General features: G+C 48.3%; 3 protein-coding genes and 1 pseudogene across 3 annotated transcripts; 2 read left to right on the top strand and 2 right to left on the bottom strand.

Moving 5' to 3' along the window:
- Positions 1-1234: 1234 nt before the first annotated feature.
- LOC147993057 (uncharacterized) lies at positions 1235-2533 on the top strand. The gene is made up of 2 exons (XM_087533293.1): positions 1235-2103; positions 2440-2533. Exons 1-2 carry the CDS (start codon positions 1235-1237, stop codon positions 2531-2533), a joined length of 963 nt encoding a protein of 320 aa, XP_087389419.1.
- Positions 2534-4420: 1887 nt separating this feature from the next.
- Positions 4421-8877, top strand: LOC147993056 (uncharacterized; annotated as a pseudogene).
- Positions 8878-13304: 4427 nt separating this feature from the next.
- Positions 13305-15113, bottom strand: LOC147993055 (uncharacterized). Its single transcript, XM_087539207.1, has 2 exons — positions 13463-15113; positions 13305-13346 (listed from the first exon to the last, which is right to left on the bottom strand). The coding sequence occupies exons 1-2, from the start codon at positions 14294-14296 to the stop codon at positions 13305-13307; spliced, it is 876 nt and encodes a 291-aa protein (XP_087395333.1). The 5' UTR covers positions 14297-15113.
- LOC147993054 (uncharacterized) lies at positions 15113-16565 on the bottom strand. The gene has a single exon (XM_087533311.1). The coding sequence runs from the start codon at positions 16126-16128 to the stop codon at positions 15247-15249; it is 882 nt and encodes a 293-aa protein (XP_087389437.1). The 5' UTR covers positions 16129-16565; the 3' UTR covers positions 15113-15246.
- Positions 16566-21445: the final 4880 nt, after the last annotated feature.

Here is a 21445-nt window from a genome sequence, read left to right as displayed (position 1 = left end):
ATTTGTTTGTCATCGCTATCAACGAATTGTCTCTTGCTCTTAATGAGGCTCTGGCTGCTCACCATTTGCAGGGAATTTCTCTTGGACCAAACTGCCCTCCTATTCACTCTTTGTTGTTTGCAGATGATTTGTTGGTTTGTGGACAGGCAAGTCTTCAAGAGGCTCATTCTATGGCTCAAATCATTAACCATTTTTGTGCCATCTCAGGACAAACTCCAAACTGGGCCAAATCAGCCATTCTTTTCAGCTCTCACGTTCCTAAAACTATAATTCATGCTATTAAGCAGATTTTCCCGGTTTCTAACTTGGATAGCAGTTTTGTTCATCTTGGTCATCCTCTTGTGCTTCCAGCTAAGAATAGAGCTTCGGCTTACAACTTTGTCATTGAAAAATTTCTAAATAAGCTAACATGCTTTCCCATGCTGCCAGATTAGAATTGATTCGTTCGGTTTTCTCGGCTATACCTGTTTATTATATGGCTAACATCTTGTTTACCAAGAAGTTCATAGCTAAACTTACTACAATCATTAGGAATTTCTGGTGGACAGGTGTTCGAGAAAGTGATTCCAAAAAGAGCCTTTGCCTCCGAGCTTGGAAGGATATTTGTAACTCTGAGGAAGAGGGAGGATTAGGAATAAGGAACTTGAAGGCTATCAATGAAGGTCTCCTTCTCACAGCTGCTTGGAGATTAGCTAAGTCTCCTTCTTCTCACTTGCATCTTGTTCTTAAGGCTAAATACTTTCATAATGCCTCCATATGGACAGCCTCTGCTAATTCTGCTAAGTCGGCCTTTTGGGCTTCTATTCTTAAAATTCTACCGAAACTCAAAGCCCATTCTTTTTATCAATTATCTCAAGGCAATATCTCAATTTGGAGCACTCCTTGGTGCTCTCTTTGGAGATCAGTTCATGATTGTCTTATTCATCAACGACATGGTTTTCAATATCCATCTTTAGTTAAAGATCTTTGGCTTCCGGACCAAAAAACTTGGAATCATGACTTGGTTTGCTCTCTTTTTCAAGAACCTTTGGCCTCTCTTATTGTGCAAACAGATATTATTGATGATGATAGTCCGGATACGCTTTGTTGGGATCTCACTCATAATGGTATTTGTTCTTCAAAATCTGCCTATAAACTTTGTTTGCAAGAAATTCAGGCCATTCCCCGAAATGCACCTTCTGCTGTTCCTTTGGATCTCTCAAATCTTCTTAAACTCATTTGGAAACAAAAGGATATGCTCCCAAAAGTTAAAACTTTTGCGTGGAGACTGCTTAAGAGGGCTCTTCCTACAGGGTTGAGGGCTGGTAGATTTTCCATTCATATTTCAAAAAGTTGTTGCCGATGTGGTCAACAAGAGGATGAGGTCCATCTGTTTTTCATGTGCTCTTTTTCTCGTGCAGCTTGGTTTTCCTCTCCTTGGTTTGTTCGTTCGGATGCTTTAGTCCAGGGGCATTCCACCTTGCATTCTGTTATTGATGTTCTTCGCATGAGGCATCCATATGGTTCTCTTTCTAACATTTTTACGCTTCTTTGGTGTCTCTGGAAATCAAGGAATGATTTTCTATTTCATAGGGCGAAATCTCTTCCTCATCAAGTTCACATTGCTGCTCTTGCATTAACCTCTAATGTGTATGACAATGCCCTTCTCTTGAATCAGGCTCCAACTCCAACTCAGTTGTCTTCTAATCAAATTCCTTTGCCTGGCAGAACCCTTAGGTCTGATTTGTTGGCTGATGGGGCTAAAATCTATTCAGATGCAGCTTTTAGGACTAAGAAAATTCCAGGTTTGTTGCAAGGACAGGTTGGCACAGGTGTGGGAATCTTTATTTCCTTACCCTCTAACGGAGGAGAGATCAATGTGCAAGTGCAAGCTTCAGCTCCTCCAACTTCTACTCCTCTGCAAGCGGAGGCTCTTGCACTAAATTTTGCTGCTTATCTTGCATCTCAACTCAACATTGCTCAGCCTACTTTTCTGACGGACTGCTTGGTTTTAGCAGGGGCTGCTGCTCTAGGTAATGTCTCCACTTCTGAAACTCCATGGAGTATCAGGAAATCTTTGGCTAGTTTTTTTAAGACTACTTATCAACTTCAGCCAAAGGTATTGCTCATAATCTTGCTCAACAAGTTTTCCGTGCTATTGGCGACACTCGTCTTTCTTGTTTTGCTACAAGACACAATTATGGTCTTTGCCCAATGCTGCCGCTTCTTGAAAATTTTCAGATTCAGGGCTTTAGAATTCATACAGTTCACTGTTATTAATTTTCTCCCTGTAGGTTTTGGTGTGGCTAGTTTTTATCTCAGTTATAGATGGTAGCCTGGGCTTGTTCTTTGTTTCTTCTTGAGCTCTATCTTCTCTCTGTACTTTCTGTTGTGCTTGGTTTTTATTCGTTTGCAGATCTCTGGAGTTTGATGCTATATCGCGAAGCTGGAGTACATCAGTTTCTTATTTTGCAGGGTTTTCATCTTGGTTTCAGATGTATTTTGCTGTTTCTACAGAACCTTGACATGCTTGCTTCAAGAAAGATGGCAGTGAAGCAAAAGACAACAGCAATTCATAGTTTCAGATTCAGAGTGTTCCTGTGCTAGTTCTGACCATGTTGATCATGGTGTAGTGGTCATTCCCACTTTGCCTCATATAGGGTCTTTCTTCAGCTCTCTTTTCTAGATACTGCTGCTACTCCTCTCTACATCTTCAGCAGATCTATGTAATTCTCTCTGTACTTTCTCTACGAGCTGAATGAATTTGGCACTTCGGTGCCTTTGCTTGTTCAAAAAAAAGCACGGTCTCCGTTGCAATGTTCTATCGCAAGCGAGTGGCCGCACGTTGCTTTGGTGCACATGGATCCTACGGCTGGGATGCACCTGATCGGAAGACTCTGGAGGCGGCTTATAACCTTGTAACAAATCAACCGGCTGATTTTGTAGGGAACTTGCTCGGTTTTGTCAGAGAAGCTGACATGATTGAACCGTCTGTTTTATACAGAGCTAACGTATACATGTATGTTTTTCCTGTGTGTACCGTCCCGTCTAGATCCATCACGGTGTGGCCTTGACCGGCCAGCAGCGCGTGGATGGACCTGTGAGGGGTAGATGTAGGCTCTCTGCCAGCATGCCGGCGGCAGCGTACATCTTCTTGGCAAGGCTCTGCATAGATCTAGTCAGCTTTAAGATTGGGGCGACGCGATTTCCGGTGATTGTGGTCATGGCGGACGGTGGCGGCGTTTTTGACGTCGTTCCCTTCTCTCGATGCATCGTCGTTTCAGCTTGCGTCACCACGCTTGGGATGGCCAGCGGAAACCCTAGATCTTGGTCTACCGGATTGGACGATGACACGCCTTCGGTGTCGTTCTCCCTTCTGGGGGCATCTTTTTGGAGCAGGAAGTAGCTGGAGGGAACAACAGGAGGAGTGGTATTACATCTACTGATATGAAGACGGTTGGTCTTGGCGGCGTGGAGCACAGGAGTCTCGGTGTTGGACGCGTTTTTTTTTGAAAATGGACGCGCGTAGGCTAGTGGCATCGTCTGGTGTCGTGGTGACGTCGACAGCAGATGGGCCTAGCAAGGTCTATGCATTGGTTTCTCCTGAAGATGTGATAGCGAAAGAGGGCGGTGGCGGATCTTACAACGTGTGCATCCAATGCGCGTCGTGGGTCGTCTAGACCAGTTGGTGCTCTCAGCTTGCCAAGCGGACGGCTTCTTGACGCCAATTAGATGATGTCCGATGATGTGGCCAGGATACATCTTTGTACTTATAGGTGTAGCGATTTTATTCGCATCGTAGGTGGCTTTAAATTGACCTTTGTATTTATTTCCTCAGATGAATCATGGACATGACCCAACTATAAGGGAGGGAACTTCATCAGGACCACGTTTGGTTTCGTCAGAGAAGCTCTTGTCAACATGATCGGACCACCCGTTTTACAGAGCTAGCGTATACATCGACGTGTGTTTCTCCTGTGCGTACTGGAGCTTCTTCTTTTTTTATTATGAGAAAAAGGAGTGTACAAAAACCGAAGAGCAAAGCAGCAGAGAAAGAAAGCAGCATGATTTATCGCAAAAAAAACACGAGCATGATTGCCGTTGACCATCTCTCTTTTTCTTCTTATTTTAGACAGGAATGTGGATTTTTCTCTAGTATATAAAAAAAAGAGTTCGGCCTGGTCGGCAGTGGGTTGGGCCTGTATCATCAAATCAAGTCCAGTGAGTCCAGTACGCACATGGCTCGTCGTCTTGTCAAATTCCCCAAATCACGCGCAACAGAACGCCGGCGAGCCGGCTGGAATCAATCTTCCTCCCCCTTCCTCCAAGCGCTAGGACGGCCAGAATTCTTTCACCTCCGGTCTACCGCCATCCTCTCGCCCTCCCGCCACCGTGGGGCTCGATCGAGCAGAGGAGGTCGGCGTGCGGCCGACCTCCGGAGATGACGAGGGAGACAGAGGTCACCGGCGACGCGTGGGCACCGTGCGGCGGGCCGGGAGGACACCACTCGGGTAAGACAACGTACTGCCACTGTCATATGTTTCAGGCTTTTAGCATGGTGTTGACATCAAATTTTGGCACGGTTAAGAACTTAATTAATATGACCTCAAATGGAGAAGTGATCTACATAAAAAAGTTTCGTACTGTCGATATGAACATCTTTGAAGTTTGGGCCATCGCCATCCGATCTCATCTCAAAGGCCGAAGTTGTGTTTGAAATACTGAGATTTTTTATTCAAAACACTATTCGACTCATTACGCCCCCAAGACTGCCTCGTATGGAAAAATGATCTACATGGATTATCTTCGTCTCGTCGAAACGATAGATTTTAATATAAAATTCGTTCCAATCCGAGTTTGTATGCAAAAATTAGAGCCATCGAAATGCAGCTCTGTCAAGAGGCAGAAAATGACGCGCCCCACAAGACGCCATGTCTGATGGGTAGCGCGAGTATAGCCTGTTTTGCGCGAGGTAGAGCGAATAATAGTCTTTTTTATACGAGTGATTTGACCTCAAGATGACCTCTGATCAAAAAATGTTCAACATGAAAGTTGTTTGTCTCGTCGAATCGGTCAAGATTGCTTTTGGACTCGTTTCCATCCGAGGTCGTTTATCACCACAAAAAAGACCCGCAAGGTGCAGCCAGTTTAAACCGAACAGTTTTGGAAAGTTTGGATAAAACCAATCCGAATTTGACTAGGGTTTTGGACGTGAATCCAAGCCTTTTCCTTGCACGGGAAGTCCAACCGCCTCTTATATACCTAAGGGGTGACGGCCGATTGAAAAACACACAATCGCAAAACCCATCTACTTTTTACCTTAGTTTTACGTCCCTTCCTGGTTCTTTCTCTCTCGTTCTTCATGTTGAAGGGCAGCAATCCTCGAGGCTCTAGGGGCGGGCGAACCGACCTAGGGCAGCCCATAGCCGTCGCGCGTCTAGACCGCGTCCTTCCCGGGCGCGTGGGGTTTCGGGTCCTGAAAAGCACCTGCCGGATTGCTTGCGTACCGCGCTTCCGGACGGGTCTCCTTCGACGTGAGCTGCGGTGCATCACCCTCGGCGTTGGAGGTACACGGTGACGTGTTCGTGTGCGAACACATGGTTAGCCGCCTATTAACACCGATTAGATCGAGTAGCAACAGTAACAACAGATTAGTTTGCTGACAGACAAACTAGCATCAAGTTTACGGTCAAAAAACAAACTAGCATCAAGTTGTATAAGGAAACAAGTATAGTTTGTATAGTTTTTTCAGAAAAGGAGGATGACCCCCGGCCTCTGCATCTGGGAGATGCATACAACCACTTTAATGATTATTTTCGAGGACCTTACAAAGTATTACAACAATGTGCCTGAATCCACCATCTTGGCAACATATGCCGCTACTCCTATCCAATATGATGAAGAGGTGCTAGCTGGACCACTACCCAAACCACTCAGCTAAGCCTAACATCAATAGCCGGTAGCCGAAACTCATTCGGAAGCCCCAGCCGAGCCACATACCGGGTCTGGGGCACAATCCGGTCAGACGCACTCGTGTGTCGTCGCCGCCATCTTCCACAGGTCTTCAGATCATATTGAGGCTTCTACCTTGTCTGGCCACTCTGCCATCGACGTCACCATGATGCCAGACAGCAACCTCCTCCCGCGCGAGTCCAACACCGCGCATCGGGCGCCGAGTCTCCACTGCACCACGCCGCCGAGATCCGCCGTCATCAATGTGCAGGATGAAGCACCGCTCCACCAAAAAAGCCGCCCACTGGTCCCTTGAACCCGTGTACGCCTCCAAGAATGACGCCCCCAAGGAGGAAACGACACCAACGCGCCGCCGTCATCTGATCTACTGATATAGGGTTTCCCCCGAAGGTAGCAGATAGAGGTCTGGAGCTTCTCCACGGCGAGGCCTTCAAGAAGGTAATGACACAAAAAAGTGCCGCCAACGCCGGTCTTGGCATCAAGCCGAGAACTAGGTTTTCACCTAAACCCGGATCCGCTGAAGGAACCTCCATCCAACATCGTGTAGAGTACAAGTACAGTACCTATCACGCACTCTAGGACGGAATGAATACAAGCCACGAACATGCAAGTTCTACAATCATCTGTAGAGTGGTTGTTACAACGAACAGCGCACTTGGGCAGTTGCCGAAGCAGGTATGTTTGGGTCCTAGGCAAGGCCAGCACCTAGCCTTGCTAGGCAAGGATAGCTATTTGGTAAGTTAAATAAAAACTAGCTTTTGAGGGCAACATAGCCAGCAACTGCCATGAAAATCTTGCCGATGGAAGCGAGCCAATTTGCCTCTCCCGCACGGGCAAGAACACAAATCATGGGTGGTTAACGCTTTAATTGCTACTCATCCAAACATCCAGGCTTGCTTTTGACGACTCTTGCCAGAGCCGGCTAGAAAATACTAGCCCAGCTAAGCTAGGTGAGCTAGCAAACCAAACGTTCCCAAAAAATTTGCAAACTAAGCACAAAATTATGCAGAGCAGAAAACTAGCAGCCTCAGAGTTCCATGCATGCTGCACATCTTGCAATACTTTGGTCCTCCTTCAACTCTGAATTCAACTGTTGGATAATCAGCAACTACATTCACAGGAGGGCCAAAGGCCAATACATATACATGTGTATGGTAAAGTGCAAGAGACCCCTTATACAATGGGGATAAACCGAAAAGGGCTATACACATCTAACGCCCCACTCAAACTCATGGTGGATCGACAACACTGAGTTTGGAGAGAAGAAAACTATGCTGCGCTCGAGTTCGTGCCTTCGTGAAGAAGTCCGCCAACTGTAACTCAGAGGGCACATAGTGAAGAGCGAGAGTCTGATCCTGCACAGCAGCACACACAAAGTGGGCATCCACACCGATGTGCTTGGTGAGCTCATGCTTCACTGGGTCACGCGCAATACTGATAGCACCAGTACTGTCTGACAATAAGGGAGTCAAGGTAGTAGCAGACGCACCAAAATCCTCAAGTAGCCACCGTAACCAGATCACCTCAGCCGTCAGCATAGCCATGGCTTGCAACTCAGCCTCTATACTCGAGCAAGAAACTACAGTCTGTTTCTTTGTCTTCCAGGCAATAAGAGAGCCACCAAGAAAGACATAATAAGCAGACAACGAGCGTCGATCAGAGGGATCACTAGCCCAGGTAGCATCAGAGTAGGCCTGGAGCTCAAGAGAGCTGGAGCGGGGAAAGAAAAGATGCTGAGAGATCGTGCCACGAAGATATCGTAGAACACGGAGGAGATGACTATAGTGGACAGAGGTGGGGGCTAAAACGAACTGACTCAGAATGTGTACAGGATAGGAGATGTCAGGACGCGTAACAGCAAGATAGACAAGACTGTCAATAAGGTGACGATAGCGAGTGGGATTAGGAAGAGGGTCACCATCAGAGGCACGAAGTTGAACGTTGAGCTCCATGGGAGTCACAACTGTGCGCTCATCACTGCAGTGCAAGTAAGAAGATCCTGAATATATTTTTCTTGGGAGATGTAGAAGCCATCAGAGGTGGAGGAGATCTCAATCCCAAGAAAATATCGAAGTGGACCAAGATCAGTCATGAGAAACTGATCGCGAAGGCGAGCCTTAACAAAGGCAATGTAATTAGAGTCATCACCAGTGATGATCATGTCATCAACATAGAGAAGGAGAAGAGTCCGACCACGAGGAGACGTGTGAACAAACAACGCGGGATCATGATCACTGGGCAAGAAACTAGCGGCAGTCACCACAGAGGCGAATTACTCAAACCAGGCGCGAGGGGCCTGTTTGAGACCATAGAGGGAGCGGCGAAGTCTACAGACCATACCATCAGGAGCATAGTACCCGGTGGTGGCTGCATATAAACCTCCTCACGCAACTCGCCATTGAGAAAAGTGTTCTGAACATCAAGTTGAGAGATAGACCACTGACGAACAGAAGCCACAGCAAGAAGAGTGCGGACAGTGGTCATGTGGGCCACAGGAGCGAATGTCTCATCATAATCGCCCCCCTGCTCCTGCTGAAAACCACGGGCCACAAGACGAGCTTTGTAGCGCTCAAGAGAACAATCGGAGCGAGTCTTAATCTTGTAGACCCACTTGCAGGTGATGGGACGGACACCGAAAGGAAGGGGAACCAGATCCCATGTGCCAGAGCACTCAAGAGCAGCAAGCTCTTCGGCCATCGCAAGCTGCCATTCAGGCTGAGTCATGGCAGTTCAATAGGAAGTGGGCTCAGCAATAACAGAGAGACCGTACCGATCAGGGGAGTAGCGATCAGGCGGGGGGCGAGGCCGAGCACGGAGGTTGTGAACCGGGGGAGGCGTGAGAGGAGGTGCACCAGAGGTGGAAGGCTCGTCAGAGGAGACATCCTCAGTACGAGATCGACGAGTATAGTGGAGAGGAAACGGTGAGAGAGGGCGACGGACTGGAGATGATGGTGGAGAGGTGGAGGAGGAGGATGGAGAAGACGGGGTCGATGGTGAATGAGAAGGAATAAGAGGTGCCGGAGGAAGAGGTGACACATGAGGCACATAGCAGGGTGTATCGGGAAGGAGAAGGAAAGAAAGGTCGTCCACAGAGAAACTCGAGGAAGAAGAAAGTGGGTAGTAAGAATGAGACTCGTCAAAAGTCACATCACACGAGATGCGCAAGCGACGACCCACAGGATCCCAACATCGATAGCCCTTGTGCTCATCACTGTAGCCAAGGAAAACACACTCAACCGACTGAGCAGTCAGTTTGGTGCATTCACGGGGGTCAAGAAGAACATAGCACAGGCATCCAAACATACGAAGAGCTGAGTAGTCAGGAGAGCGACCAGTGAGACACTCCATAGTAATACCACCCTGCAGAGCAGTCGATGGCTGAATGTTGATGAGATAGGTGGATGCGGAAACAGCCTCAGCCCAAAAATGGGGTGGAAGGGAAGCATCAATCATCAGCGCATGAGCCGTCTCAAGCAAATGACGATGCTTTCGTTCGGCAACACCATTCTGAGCATGAGCACCAGGACAAGAGAACTGGGCAAGAGTACCCTGTTCCGCAAGAAAACCACGCAACAGCTGAGAGATATAATCTCCAGCGGAGTCAGCCCGAAAAGTACGAATGGGCGTGGCAAACTGGGTGTGAACCATGGCAACAAAACGTTTGTATATAGGGAGAACCTCGCTACGAGATTTCATGAAGTAGAGCCAAGTGTAGCAAGAGAAATCATCAATAAACAAAACATAGTAGTGATGATCACCTTTCGAATCAAAGGGAGCAGGACCCCAGACATCAGAATGAACTAAGTCAAATGGACGCTGAGATACAGACTCACTAGTAGGATAAGGTAACTGAGTCTTTTTGCCAAGTCTGCAACCATTACAATGTAAGGAGACATCTCCAGATACAGACCCTAAGAGGCCCTGATGAACTAAAGAAGACAAGCGAGAGCCACAGATGTGACCAAGGCGATGATGCGACTGCTGGAAGGACGCAAACGAAGAGGCAGCAAGAGCATGAGAGCTGGCAGAAGTGGTGGCAGCGGAAGGAACACAAAGCCAGTCAACCTCCCAAAGGCCCTCTGACTCACGGCGCCGGGGCGAGCACCAACCAAAGCCTTGGTGCGACGATCCTGAATGGAGCAAGAGTCGGTATCAAGAATGACATGACAACCAGAATTAGTAAGTTGGGTAGCGGAAAAAAGATTCATGGTAAGGCGAGGAACATGTGAAACACTCGGAACAGAAAAAGATGGAGTGAAAAGAATACCACGACTAGCAACAGGAAGAGGTGTGCCATCGGCGGTAAGAACATTAACAGGAGAATCAAGAGGTCGGAGAGAAGACAGCGTGGAAGAATCAGAAGACATGTGAAAGGAAGCTCCAGAATCCAGAACCCACGAAGATGTACCTGACTGTGAAGATGCCGGCGATGGTGAAGAAGGGGATGCAGTCACAGCTGCAGCAGAACCAGTCGATGAGGAGCCGGAGGAAGCAAGTAGACGCTTGAGGCGTACAATGTCCTGGTTAGTGAATGACAGAGTCGAGGAAGACACGGGAGTCCCGCTGGAAGAGGAGCGCCTCTGGTCTCGCTTCTTCTGGCGACAATCAGACTCTGGGTGACCTGACCGGGAGCAGTAACCACAGAAAGTGTCACGGCGCGACGTGCCCTTCTCAGCATAAGGAGGACGGCTCACCCCCCCTGGAGGAGTAGGCGGGAGCGGCGGAGCGGTGAGGCAAGCAGACGACACAGGAGCTCGGGCGGCCAATACTGACGAAACCAGAAGCAACCCAGTAGAGCGAAAGCGGGTCTCCTCAGCACGAAGCTCGGCAAGGACCTCCGAAATAGGAACACGACCACAAGCAAGCAGGTGCGCCCGTCGAGGCTCAAACTCAGACCGGAGACGAGATAAGAACTCATGAACCCTCTGAAACTCCAGATCAGACCGAGTAGTCTGACAGCAACGGCATGTTCCACAAACAACTTTCCGAAGAGAGTCAAGCTGGCGCCAGATGGCAGAGCACTGTGAATAGAACTCATCAACAGAAGAATCACCTTGCTGGAGTGCGTGCTCCTGACGCACCACAGAGAGGTAGAGAGCATCACCAGAGGGCTGATAGCGCTGACAGAGGTAAGACCAGTAGAACACATCGCTGCAAATGTGCCAAGTCCCATGAACTCCGAAGCAAACTGAGGGAGGACACTCGCAGTGAGAACAACAGCAGCTCGAGCATCATCATTGCACCACTGAGTGTAAGCAGACAGGTCATCATGGTACACAGAAAGAGCATCTGAATAAGCGGATACCTGCAGATCATAGGCATCAACCGCAGCACCATCTAGGGCCTTGGCGACATCCCGGTCAGCCTGAGAAGCATCAGCAGCAAGGACCGGCGGCACAGGTGAAATTGGGACCACTGTCGCAACAGGACATGGCGAACAAGGGACCTCGCCAGAGAGAACACCCCACAGAAGAAGTCCACGCATATGGATGCGCATGGAGCCCACAAACTCAGCATAGTTGGTGCCATCGAAGATCACCGAACAGCGAGGAACAGTCACATAGCCCGAGATGAAATACTGAGATATCCCTCCTTCTGCCTTTTTTTTGCAGTCAACGGATCTGGATCGGGGATGAGGCTCACCCGCTCGAGCCAGGACCCCCGATTCTGGATCGAGGGAGACGGGCAGAAGCGCACGTGGCGGCGCTAACCAGCGGCGGAGACACAAGCGGGATTAATCCAAACTAGATCGAGAGCCGGCAGCGCCCGCAGCAGCCTGGATCGATCCCCAGATTGGATCTAGAGCCGGCAGGGCCAGAAGCGCTCGCAGCACCCACAGCAGCGGGATGAGAGGGCCGGCTGGGAGGAACGGCTGGGCCAGCAGCTCCCGCGGCTGCCGGACAAGGCAGCGGCCGCAGCCGGGCGAGATGGGACGAGGGGGAGGCCATACAGAGCAGCGGGCGAGCGGAACGGCGCTCGGACGGGGCGGCGAGACGGGATAGCGGCCGGACGGAGCGACGGCCGGACAAGGTGGCCAGGCGAGATGGTGACCTATTGGCCGGGCCGGAGAGACAACGGTCGGACGGCCGGAGACGAGAAGGCTAGGAACGAGGCGCACGGAGTTGCATCGTGCGGGAGGGAGGGGCTAGCCTGGCATCGGATACCATGTTGGATAATCAGCAACTACATTCACAGGAGGGCCAAAGGCCAATACATATACATGTGTATGGTAAAGTGCAAGAGACCCCTTATACAATGGGGATAAATCAAAAAGGGCCATACACATCTAACATCAACACCATCCACACAACAAAACCTTGTCGGTTGATTTTTCCGCGAATACACAAAGTTTGCATATCATTGCATTGATAGAAGGGGTAGAATGAGTACAGATAGGGGTAAAACACATGACACGAACACAAGCAGACGTGAACATGATGCCCGGAGCAGAGAGACAAAGGATGCTCGGCCCATACAGAGAATACATCACACCTAAACCTACCAAGCCCAAACCAACAAGAACACCAACATCCACACAACAAAACCTTGTAGAGAGTAAGACTCTGGTTGATTCAGGCCTGCAACCATGCAGCTGACTCTGCTTTGGGTGCTAACGCCGAGTAAGACTGTAAGGACTAAAGTAGTTTGCTGACAGACAAACTGGCAACAGATTACAAGTGTTAGGCATGCTCAACGCAAGTGAGTACCCACCACGCTCACCAGGACCGAAAAAATGGAAATCACAGACGTTACAAGTACTGCAATCTTCCGTTTGGTCAAAGAAACAAAAACAGAGAGGCGGTGAAAGGAGCAGGGAACATATACCTGCAAACTAAGCACAAAGTAGAAAGGGTGGGGGAGAGGACTACATTGAGTTTCGAGAACCTGTAGAACAAAACACTAGTACAGGCGATGGCCTGCAGCTTCAAAGTCACATGCTGCAGGTCTTGCAAACGACCATGGCTTGTAATTTCAGGTCCTTCTTCAACTCCAACAATTTAAATCACCCAGAACAAAATCTTGCAGGTTGATTCAGGTTGCAACCTGGTTGTGCAGTATATGCATGCACTGTCTAGAACACAATCGTCTGTAAAACGAATGGTGGAAATTATTTGATTAGATTCAATTCTAGTTGATATGAATGATAAGTGCAGGTTCAATATACACAAGTAAGATGTTTTGTTCAGATCAAGAAGAAAAGTGTAACGCACTGGCCTGCACTGCAAACAAATTCCCAAGACACTTATTGTGTCCATCTTTACATTGGTAACGGTACACTTTCAGTAGACATACTCTAGAAATTAGACTACTTGTCTTTGCACTATTATTATATTTTGCAAAACAAGGCGCTTTTAAACAAAAGGGAAATTGCAAATCCAAGTAGATGGATATCTCTGCATTTATGCATGAAACAACCCAATAAGAAATGCAAGACTGAATACCATGAAAACGAAAGATGAAGCATATCAGAATAAGATTAGTATGACAAAGGGCTTGGCAGGACACATACCTTCTTTTCTATGCTAGCCAGAAAGGTCTTGGTCTTCTCTAATTCACACCATTGCTTTAGTCCCGGGCACCTCTTTATTGTTAGGTCCTGTAGGTTAGTCAGTTGATGTATTCCCTCAAGAAAAGACTTGATACCATCACATCCACTCAGATGAAAACTCTTTAGAGAGGTGGGCAAGGCAGATTCCCTTTGTTGGTTGTCAGTGAGCTTCACCTTTCCCTCCTCTGATTCAGCAACCACGTGTTCTAATGCATTGCAGTTAATAACTACCATTTCCTGGAGGCTGGTGAGTTGTTGTATGCTTGCCGGCAAAGACCTCAAGCCTTCATTGTTATGTATCCAAAGTTTCTTGAGAGAGGTCAATTCGCCTAGCCAATGTGGCACTGCAGATATGCTTTTGCAGAAATACAGTTCCAGTGATTCAAGCTTTGTGAGTTGCTTCATGTTCTCATTCAACTCCTTTACACCATTGCTATTCCGTATATGCAGATTCTTTAGAGATGGGAGCTCACCCAACCATATTGGCAGTTCTTCCATGTGTTCGTCTTCTAGGTATAGTCCCTCCAAAGAGGATAGTAGTTGGATGATCTCTGGTGAGCTGGTTAGATCGCCACAATTGTCAATAGACAAATAAGGGAGTCCAGGGAAGTGTTGAAGCCACCTCCATTGGTGAGGCCCCTTGCAGTCTCTAACTGACACCATAGTAGTTACTGGAGAAGTTGAGGAAGCACTGGTGTGTGACTCAATGCACTCATCCCATGATGATAACACATTATCACTGCATCTTATCTCCCACTCTTTAGATTTAGGCAGAGGCCCTTTCATCCCTAGCATGGGGCAATCTCTACTCCTTTTAACACCTTCTCCTCACCGGTGGAGTATGAAGCATCCCACTCTTCCAGATTTGGCATATCTCCGAGAACCAGTGAGTCCAGGTTTGGTAGTTGGCCCACTACCCAGCCTGGAAAGACGACACTGTTATAACCACTTATCTCCAACTTCCTCAATGTCCTTGGTGGCACTAGTTTTTCCAGCATCATTTTGTCATCCACAAATCTGTCAACACCTTGAGTCCACTCCAGTTTCAACTCCCGAATGCTTTGCTTTTCCATTAATTTTATACTATGTGCCTCTCCTGCGGACTTCACATTTTCAAGTTTACTTATGTCCAGCTGAAAAGGATCTGTGGGCTTTAGCAGGACAAGATTGCTGCTAGATCCATCATTACCAGCACGCACCACAAAGTGTGGTAACGATATTGCACTGCTACCGAGTTGACATATTTCAGCAAGACAATAACAATTATCTAAATAAAGAAACTTCAAGCTACCAACTGTACATATACCTCCAAGTATTTTCTCCAAATATTTGCATCCCGAGAGGTCCAATGTGTGCAGTTTTGTCAGGCTACAAATATTTTCAGGTAATTTTTCCATACAATAATTTCTAGACAAGTCCAAATGCTCTAGATCTGAAAGATTAATTCTGCATATATGGTTGACGAGACAGTCCAAGATTTCCGTGGAGCGAAAACTGAATTCATCTTTGTTCGGTTCATCCCAGGAATCTACTGGTATGTTTCTTAGTTCAGATAGATTTAAATACCGGAGCTTGGTCAGATCATCTGGCAAGGAACTGACGTGTGTTTCTTTTAAATTCAAATATTGCAGACTGGTAAGACCAACCAAAGCTTCATGTACACCATCAACCACATAACAACGTGATAAGTCAAGATGGAGCAGATTCTTCAGACTCCCAAATAATCTTGGCAATTTTTCCATATCTCACCAACCTGATAAGTTTAAGTACTTGAGTTGACTGAATCCGCCCAAAGATTCAGGGAGCTTTTTGAGTCCACATTCCCTTGAAGATAAGTTCAAATACTCGATTTTTGTGAGGGCACCCAAAAATTCTGCTTCTTTACCACATTGAAGATATGAGCTGTTTGATAAGTTTAAATACTGCAGTTTGGATAGGCCGCCCAGAACTTCTGGTATATCTCCGATATTTGGGCAGTATGATAAGTTCAAATACTCTAGCTCTGTGAGACTCTCCAAGAACACTGATATTCCTTCCACAGACGAGCAATTTGATAAGTCCAAATGAACCAATTTTTGTAGCCTCCTGAATGATTCTGGTAGTTTTGTAATTCCCGAACAACTTGACAAATCAAGATACATTAGACTCTCAATTTCTCCAATTGACTCTGGTAATGCTAAGATTGTAGGAGATCCATGAAGATTCAGATAAATCAATTTTGAGAGCTTGGTGATACTGTCTGGAATCTTTGCATCTTGGACTCTTGGAGTGTTAAGATATCTTAATTGCTTCAGGTCACCAATACAGTATGCCAGCTTATGTATGGTGCACTCACTTAAGTCCAAGACACGCAAAGACTTGGCAGATGAAAATGCGTCATCATGAAGTTTATATTTGTCACAACCCATAAAACGCAATGCCCTTATCTTGGATAAGTCTGATCCCAATGGCTTGCTACAATCATCTAGCAATGCATAGTGGTAGCGGCTTCCTTCAGCATTATTGATATTGCCAACAAAAATAATTTCATCCTCCATGACAGATCTTGCTAAATCATGCACCAGGTCATGCATGGTCAACAATATAACATCTTCATCATATAGCTCAAAAGTCTGCAACAAAATCATTCAGCAGTGTCAGACTTTTTTTTAGAAAAGGAGGATGACCCCCGACCTCTGCATCTGGGAGATGCATACGGCCACTTTATTGATTATTCTCGTGGACCTTACAAAGTGTTACAACAATAAGCCTGAATCCACCATCTAGGCAACATATGCCGCTACTCCTATCCATATGATGAAGGGGTGCTAGCTGGGCCACTACCCAGACCACTCACCTAATCCTAACATCGAAAGCCGGAATCCCCAGCCTAGCCACATACCGGGTCTGGGGCATAAACCGGTCTGACGCACTCACAGGTGTCGTCTCCACCATCTTCCACTGGTTCATCTCCAAGCAGATTGAGGTGCCAACCTTGGCAGGCTCCTCCGCCATCAACGCCACCATGACGCCAAATGACGACCACCACCTACGCTAGGACATCTCCAAGCATACAAACAACACAAAAACGAACAACAAGAAAATCCCAAAAGATACAAGGGGGCACTCTGAACTTACAACACATTGGAGAGCTAGTTACAAGAGGTACTAAGATAAGAAAGGGCACTACTAGCATAAACCGATGACCGCAACCCTCAGGCGCCAAAGACATAGGAGAAATGCCGCTGGGACACACCAGACCGGCCACACCATCACGCGCCAAGAACGTCTGAAGGCTGCAGGAAAGCCGCCGAGCAACAACAGAGAGGCGGACAGTGGGACAGCGAGAGGCACTGCACTTGCTGCCGGCCAAAAACCCCACCTTCAGCAACCCTACGCCCGAATCCACACTCCCCAGGCAATACCTCCATGGAGGGAACGACACACACGGCGCCGCCGCTGCCCAATCCTGCCGGATTTTGGGTTTTCACCCCGGAGAGGGATGTTAGAGTTAATCCCGTGTCCGTGCGTGTATGCGTATCCATGTAGGATACCTGTACCGAGTCGGTTTGGGTTAGACATAGCTTAGCAGTATATATACATGTACCCCCCCTTGTAATCTGATCAGACCATCGAAGCAATAAAGAAATAACAGGCTCGATACGAGCCTGCGGCTATCCATCGTTTAGTTCGCCAAGTTCCATCGTGCTCGATACGATCCGTTGCGTTGTAGTAAAAGTCGCCGGCCGCCAAGTTGAAGCTAGCTCAGAACGTGCGTGTACTGTGGATCCATCAAGCAGCCAGCCTGCTTGCTTGCTAGCTAGCTTGTACGTGCCTGTACATAGCTCCTGGGTGATTTGATCTCCGGTGAATTGATCTAGCGATCAAAAGCCAACAATTGGTATCTAGAGCCTCGACGATCTACGATCTACGATGACGGACAGCGACAAGGAGTCGTTCAAGTCCGGCAACGGTGGTTCCAAGGCGAACAAAAACGGCGACAAGGTGAAGAAGGGCGGCAAGTCAGCGACTAGTGGTGGCGGAACGGGCGGCGCCAACGTTCAGGCGCATCGCAACATCTCCATCCAGTACCCGATGCTCACCGACGCCAACTACGGCGTGTGGGCGGTCAAGATGAAGATTATTCTCCGAACCCTTCGAGTGTGGGAGGCCATAACGGACAACGACGTCGACCAGGAGTGCGACGAAGGTGCCATGGCCGCCATAGCCCAGTCTGTGCCGGATTCCGTGCTGATGACATTGGCGGAGTTCGAGACAGCAAGAGAGGCGTGGAACGCACTCAAAGAGATGAGGATCGGAGAAGATCGCGTCACGAAGGCTCGGGCACAAGTGCTGAAGCGCCAATTTCACAAGTTGCAGATGGAGGAAACTGAATCGGTGAACGACTATGCCATGCGTCTGACTACTTTGGTGGAAGAGATCCGCGCGCTTGGTGCGAAGCTCGAGGAGACCGAGATTGTGGAGAAGTTTTTCAGTTCGGTGACTGATAAATTCACGTACATCATCGGCACGCTCGAGCAGCTTTACGACATCGACGACATGACCATAACGGAGGCGATCGGACGCTTGTGGACATGGGAAGAGAATGCTCGTGGCTGTCGAAAAGGCAAAGGAGGAGGTAGCGACCAACTCATGTACTTGCGCGCGGATTGGGAGTCCCCAAGTAGCAAAGAAAGGCGCAACGTTGGTGAAGGCTCAAGCAACGCAAAGCGCGGCGGACAAACCGAAGAAGGCAAAGGAAAAGGCAAGCCACAAGGTCGTGGTAAGGCGGACCGATCTAAAGAGCGAAAGCCAAGAAACTTGGATATGTCCGAGGTCAAGTGCTATAACTGCAACGAGATGGGTCACTTTGCGAAGGATTGTCCGGAGCCTAACAAGCGGGAGATCAAGGCAAATTTGGCGAAGCAGGAAGACGAACGTCCAGGTCTTCTGATGGCCGAAGTTTGTAATCGCGTCCAAACAGCGGTTGTGAAACCAAACCGAAAGGTGCTACTTCATGAGAAAAAGGTAACACCAAAGTTATCCGGGAGCCAGAACGTGTCGTGGTATCTCGACACGGGTGCCAGTAACCACATGACGGGGTGCAAGGAGAAGTTCCTCGAGCTAGAATATGATGTTCAAGGCTCGGTCAAGTTTGGTGATGGTTCAAATGTGGAGATTTGTGGGCTAGGTTCTGTCCTCTTCGAGGGTCTAACAGGAGAACATCGCATACTCACCGGAGTGTACTACATCCCACGGCTTCGCAACAACATCATCTCTGTCGGGAAACTTGACGAGAATGGATGCAAGGTGGATATTGAGAACGGAGTGATGACGATCTTCGACAACCTCTGAAATGTGCTAGCGCGTGTGAATCGCACGCGAAACAGGCTCTATATCCTCAACCTTGATCAATCTCAACCGGAGTGTTGGCTCGCCAAGAGTGATGATGATTCGTGGTTATGGCATGCTAGATTTGGACACGTTAACTTCTACGCCTTGAAGAAGATGTCGAAGATGGAGATGGTATCTGGGATGCCGTTTATCGACCATGTTGATCGAGTATGTGATGGGTGCTTGGTTGGAAAACAGCACCGCAGGCCGTTCCCTGCTCAGTCTACCTATCGTGCAAGTGATGCACTCGAGCTGCTCCATGGTGATCTATGTGGCCCTATCACCCCAGCAACTCACGGAGGAAAGAAGTATTTCTTCCTTGTGGTAGATGACTACTCGAGATACATGTGGGTCGTTCTCCTACGATCTAAAGATGAGGCGTTTGAAGCGTTCAAGAAGCTGAAGGCTGCAATGGAGATGGAACACAAGTTGAAGGTTCGCGCTCTACGGACAGATCGCGGCGGAGAGTTTACGTCGAACGAGTTCAACGACTACTGCGAGAAGATTGGCATAAAGAGGTTCCTCACGGCACCTTATACGCCACAGCAGAACGGGGTTGTTGAAAGACGCAATCGAACCGTCGTTGACATGGCGAGAAGTTTACTCAAGAGCAAGAACTTGCCGGAGACTTTTTGGGGAGAAGCTGTCTCGACGGCGGTCTATCTTCTCAACCGGGCTCCAACGAAGGCAGTGATTGGCAAGACTCCGTATGAAGCAATTTACGGACGTAAGCCGAATGTGTCTCATCTACGGACGTTCGGGTGCGTGGCGCATGTGAAGACGGCGGAGCCACATCTCTCCAAGCTTGCCGATCGTAGCACCAAGATGGTGTTCATCGGATACAAGAGGAGTTCCGGCACCAAGGCATACCGCTTCTACGATCCACGAACCAAGCGTCTACGAATTTCACGCGATGTCGTGTTTGAAGAAAACCAAGCGTGGAACTGGAGCGCAGCAGCCGACGATGCTCCAAACAGTAACATATTCACAGTTGAATTTCCAACTGATGATGATGCAAGGGAAGACGTGCAGGTGGTTGGCAAGATGCCCAACCAAGGTGACCACAATGATAGTGATCATCATGGTGCCGATACCAACGACGACGTGCATGGGTCGCAAGGTGATAGCGACAACGACGCGCAAGACACGGGTAGAGATCTCGGCAATGACATCGACAACGAGGCGCATAGTGACGACGACAATCAAGATGAAAGTCACGGTCACGACGACTACGCCGACGACGCGGATGTCAACGACGCGGATGTCAACGATCCGGCATCCACTACGCTCGAGACTCAACGGTCTTCCTCAAGTGCATCGACGCCGACACAATTTGTGTCGCCTCCTTCGCAAGCCACGACGGATTCTTCCGGGCCTCGTCGCTACAAGACCCTCAAGAAAGTCTACAAGTACGCAAAGCCAGTTACGCTTGAGTACTCCAATTTGTGTTTACTTGGAGTTGAGGAGCCGGCGAACTTCGTAGAGGCGAGCAAAAGTTCAAGTTGGATGCACGCCATGGATGAGGAGATGAAGGCGATCGAGAGCAATGGCACGTGGACTTTAGTAACCCGACCTCCGAACCAAAAGGCGATAGGTTTGAAGTGGGTTTACAAGTTAAAGAAGGACATGAAGGGTGCCACTATGAAATACAAGGCAAGACTCATTGCAAAGGGCTACGTATAATGTCAAGGAGTTGACTATGAGGAGGTGTTTACACCGATTGCTCGACTCGAAACGGTGAGGGTGCTCCTAGCCTTGGCAGCACAAAAGGATTGGAAGGTTCATCACATGGATGTTAAAACCGCTTTCCTCAACAGCGATCTCACAGAAGAAGTGTACGTAGAACAACCCCTCGGCTACGAGAAGAAAGGAGAAGAAGGGAAAGTTTACAAGCTCAAGAAGGCACTTTACAAGCTGAAGCAAGCGCCAAGAGCTTGGAACTCAAAATTAGACCGAAGATTGGTCTCACTCGGGTTCAAAAGATGTCCCCTCAAGGATGCAAAAGACAGTCTGCCAAGCACCGAAGAACAGGTGAAGGTTGAAGACGCGACCAAGGAGGAGCGCTGGCGTCAAGCTACGGACAAGCTGACGACAGCAAAGACGATCCCTGTAATGCTACGAGAAACGATGAAGGCAATGCTAAGGATAAAGCCTACGAGCAATCGTGTGTGGGATCCAGGTCGGAAGTAAGGACATCATGATTAGGGGGTGAATGTTAGAGTTAATCCCGTGTCCGTGCGTGTATGCGTATCCATGTAGGATACCTGTACCGAGTCGGTTTGGGTTAGACATAGCTTAGCAGTATATATACATGTACCCCCCTTGTAATCTGATCAGACCATCGAAGCAATAAAGAAATAACAGGCTCGATACGAGCCTGCGGCTATCCATCGTTTAGTTCGCCAAGTTCCATCGTGCTTGATACGATCCGTTGCGTTGTAGTAAAAGTCGCCGGCCGCCAAGTTGAAGCTAGCTCAGAACGTGCGTGTACTGTGGATCCATCAAGCAGCCAGCCTGCTTGCTTGCTAGCTTGTACGTGCCTGTACATAGCTCCTGGGTGATTTGATCTCC

This window comes from Triticum urartu, chromosome 1A, assembly GCF_056163025.1.
Source record: "Triticum urartu cultivar PI428250 chromosome 1A, HENAU_Tu73, whole genome shotgun sequence".
NCBI lineage: Eukaryota > Viridiplantae > Streptophyta > Magnoliopsida > Poales > Poaceae > Triticum > Triticum urartu.
Note: the sequence above shows the minus strand (reverse complement) of the source record. Positions and strands in the feature narration are given on the sequence as shown.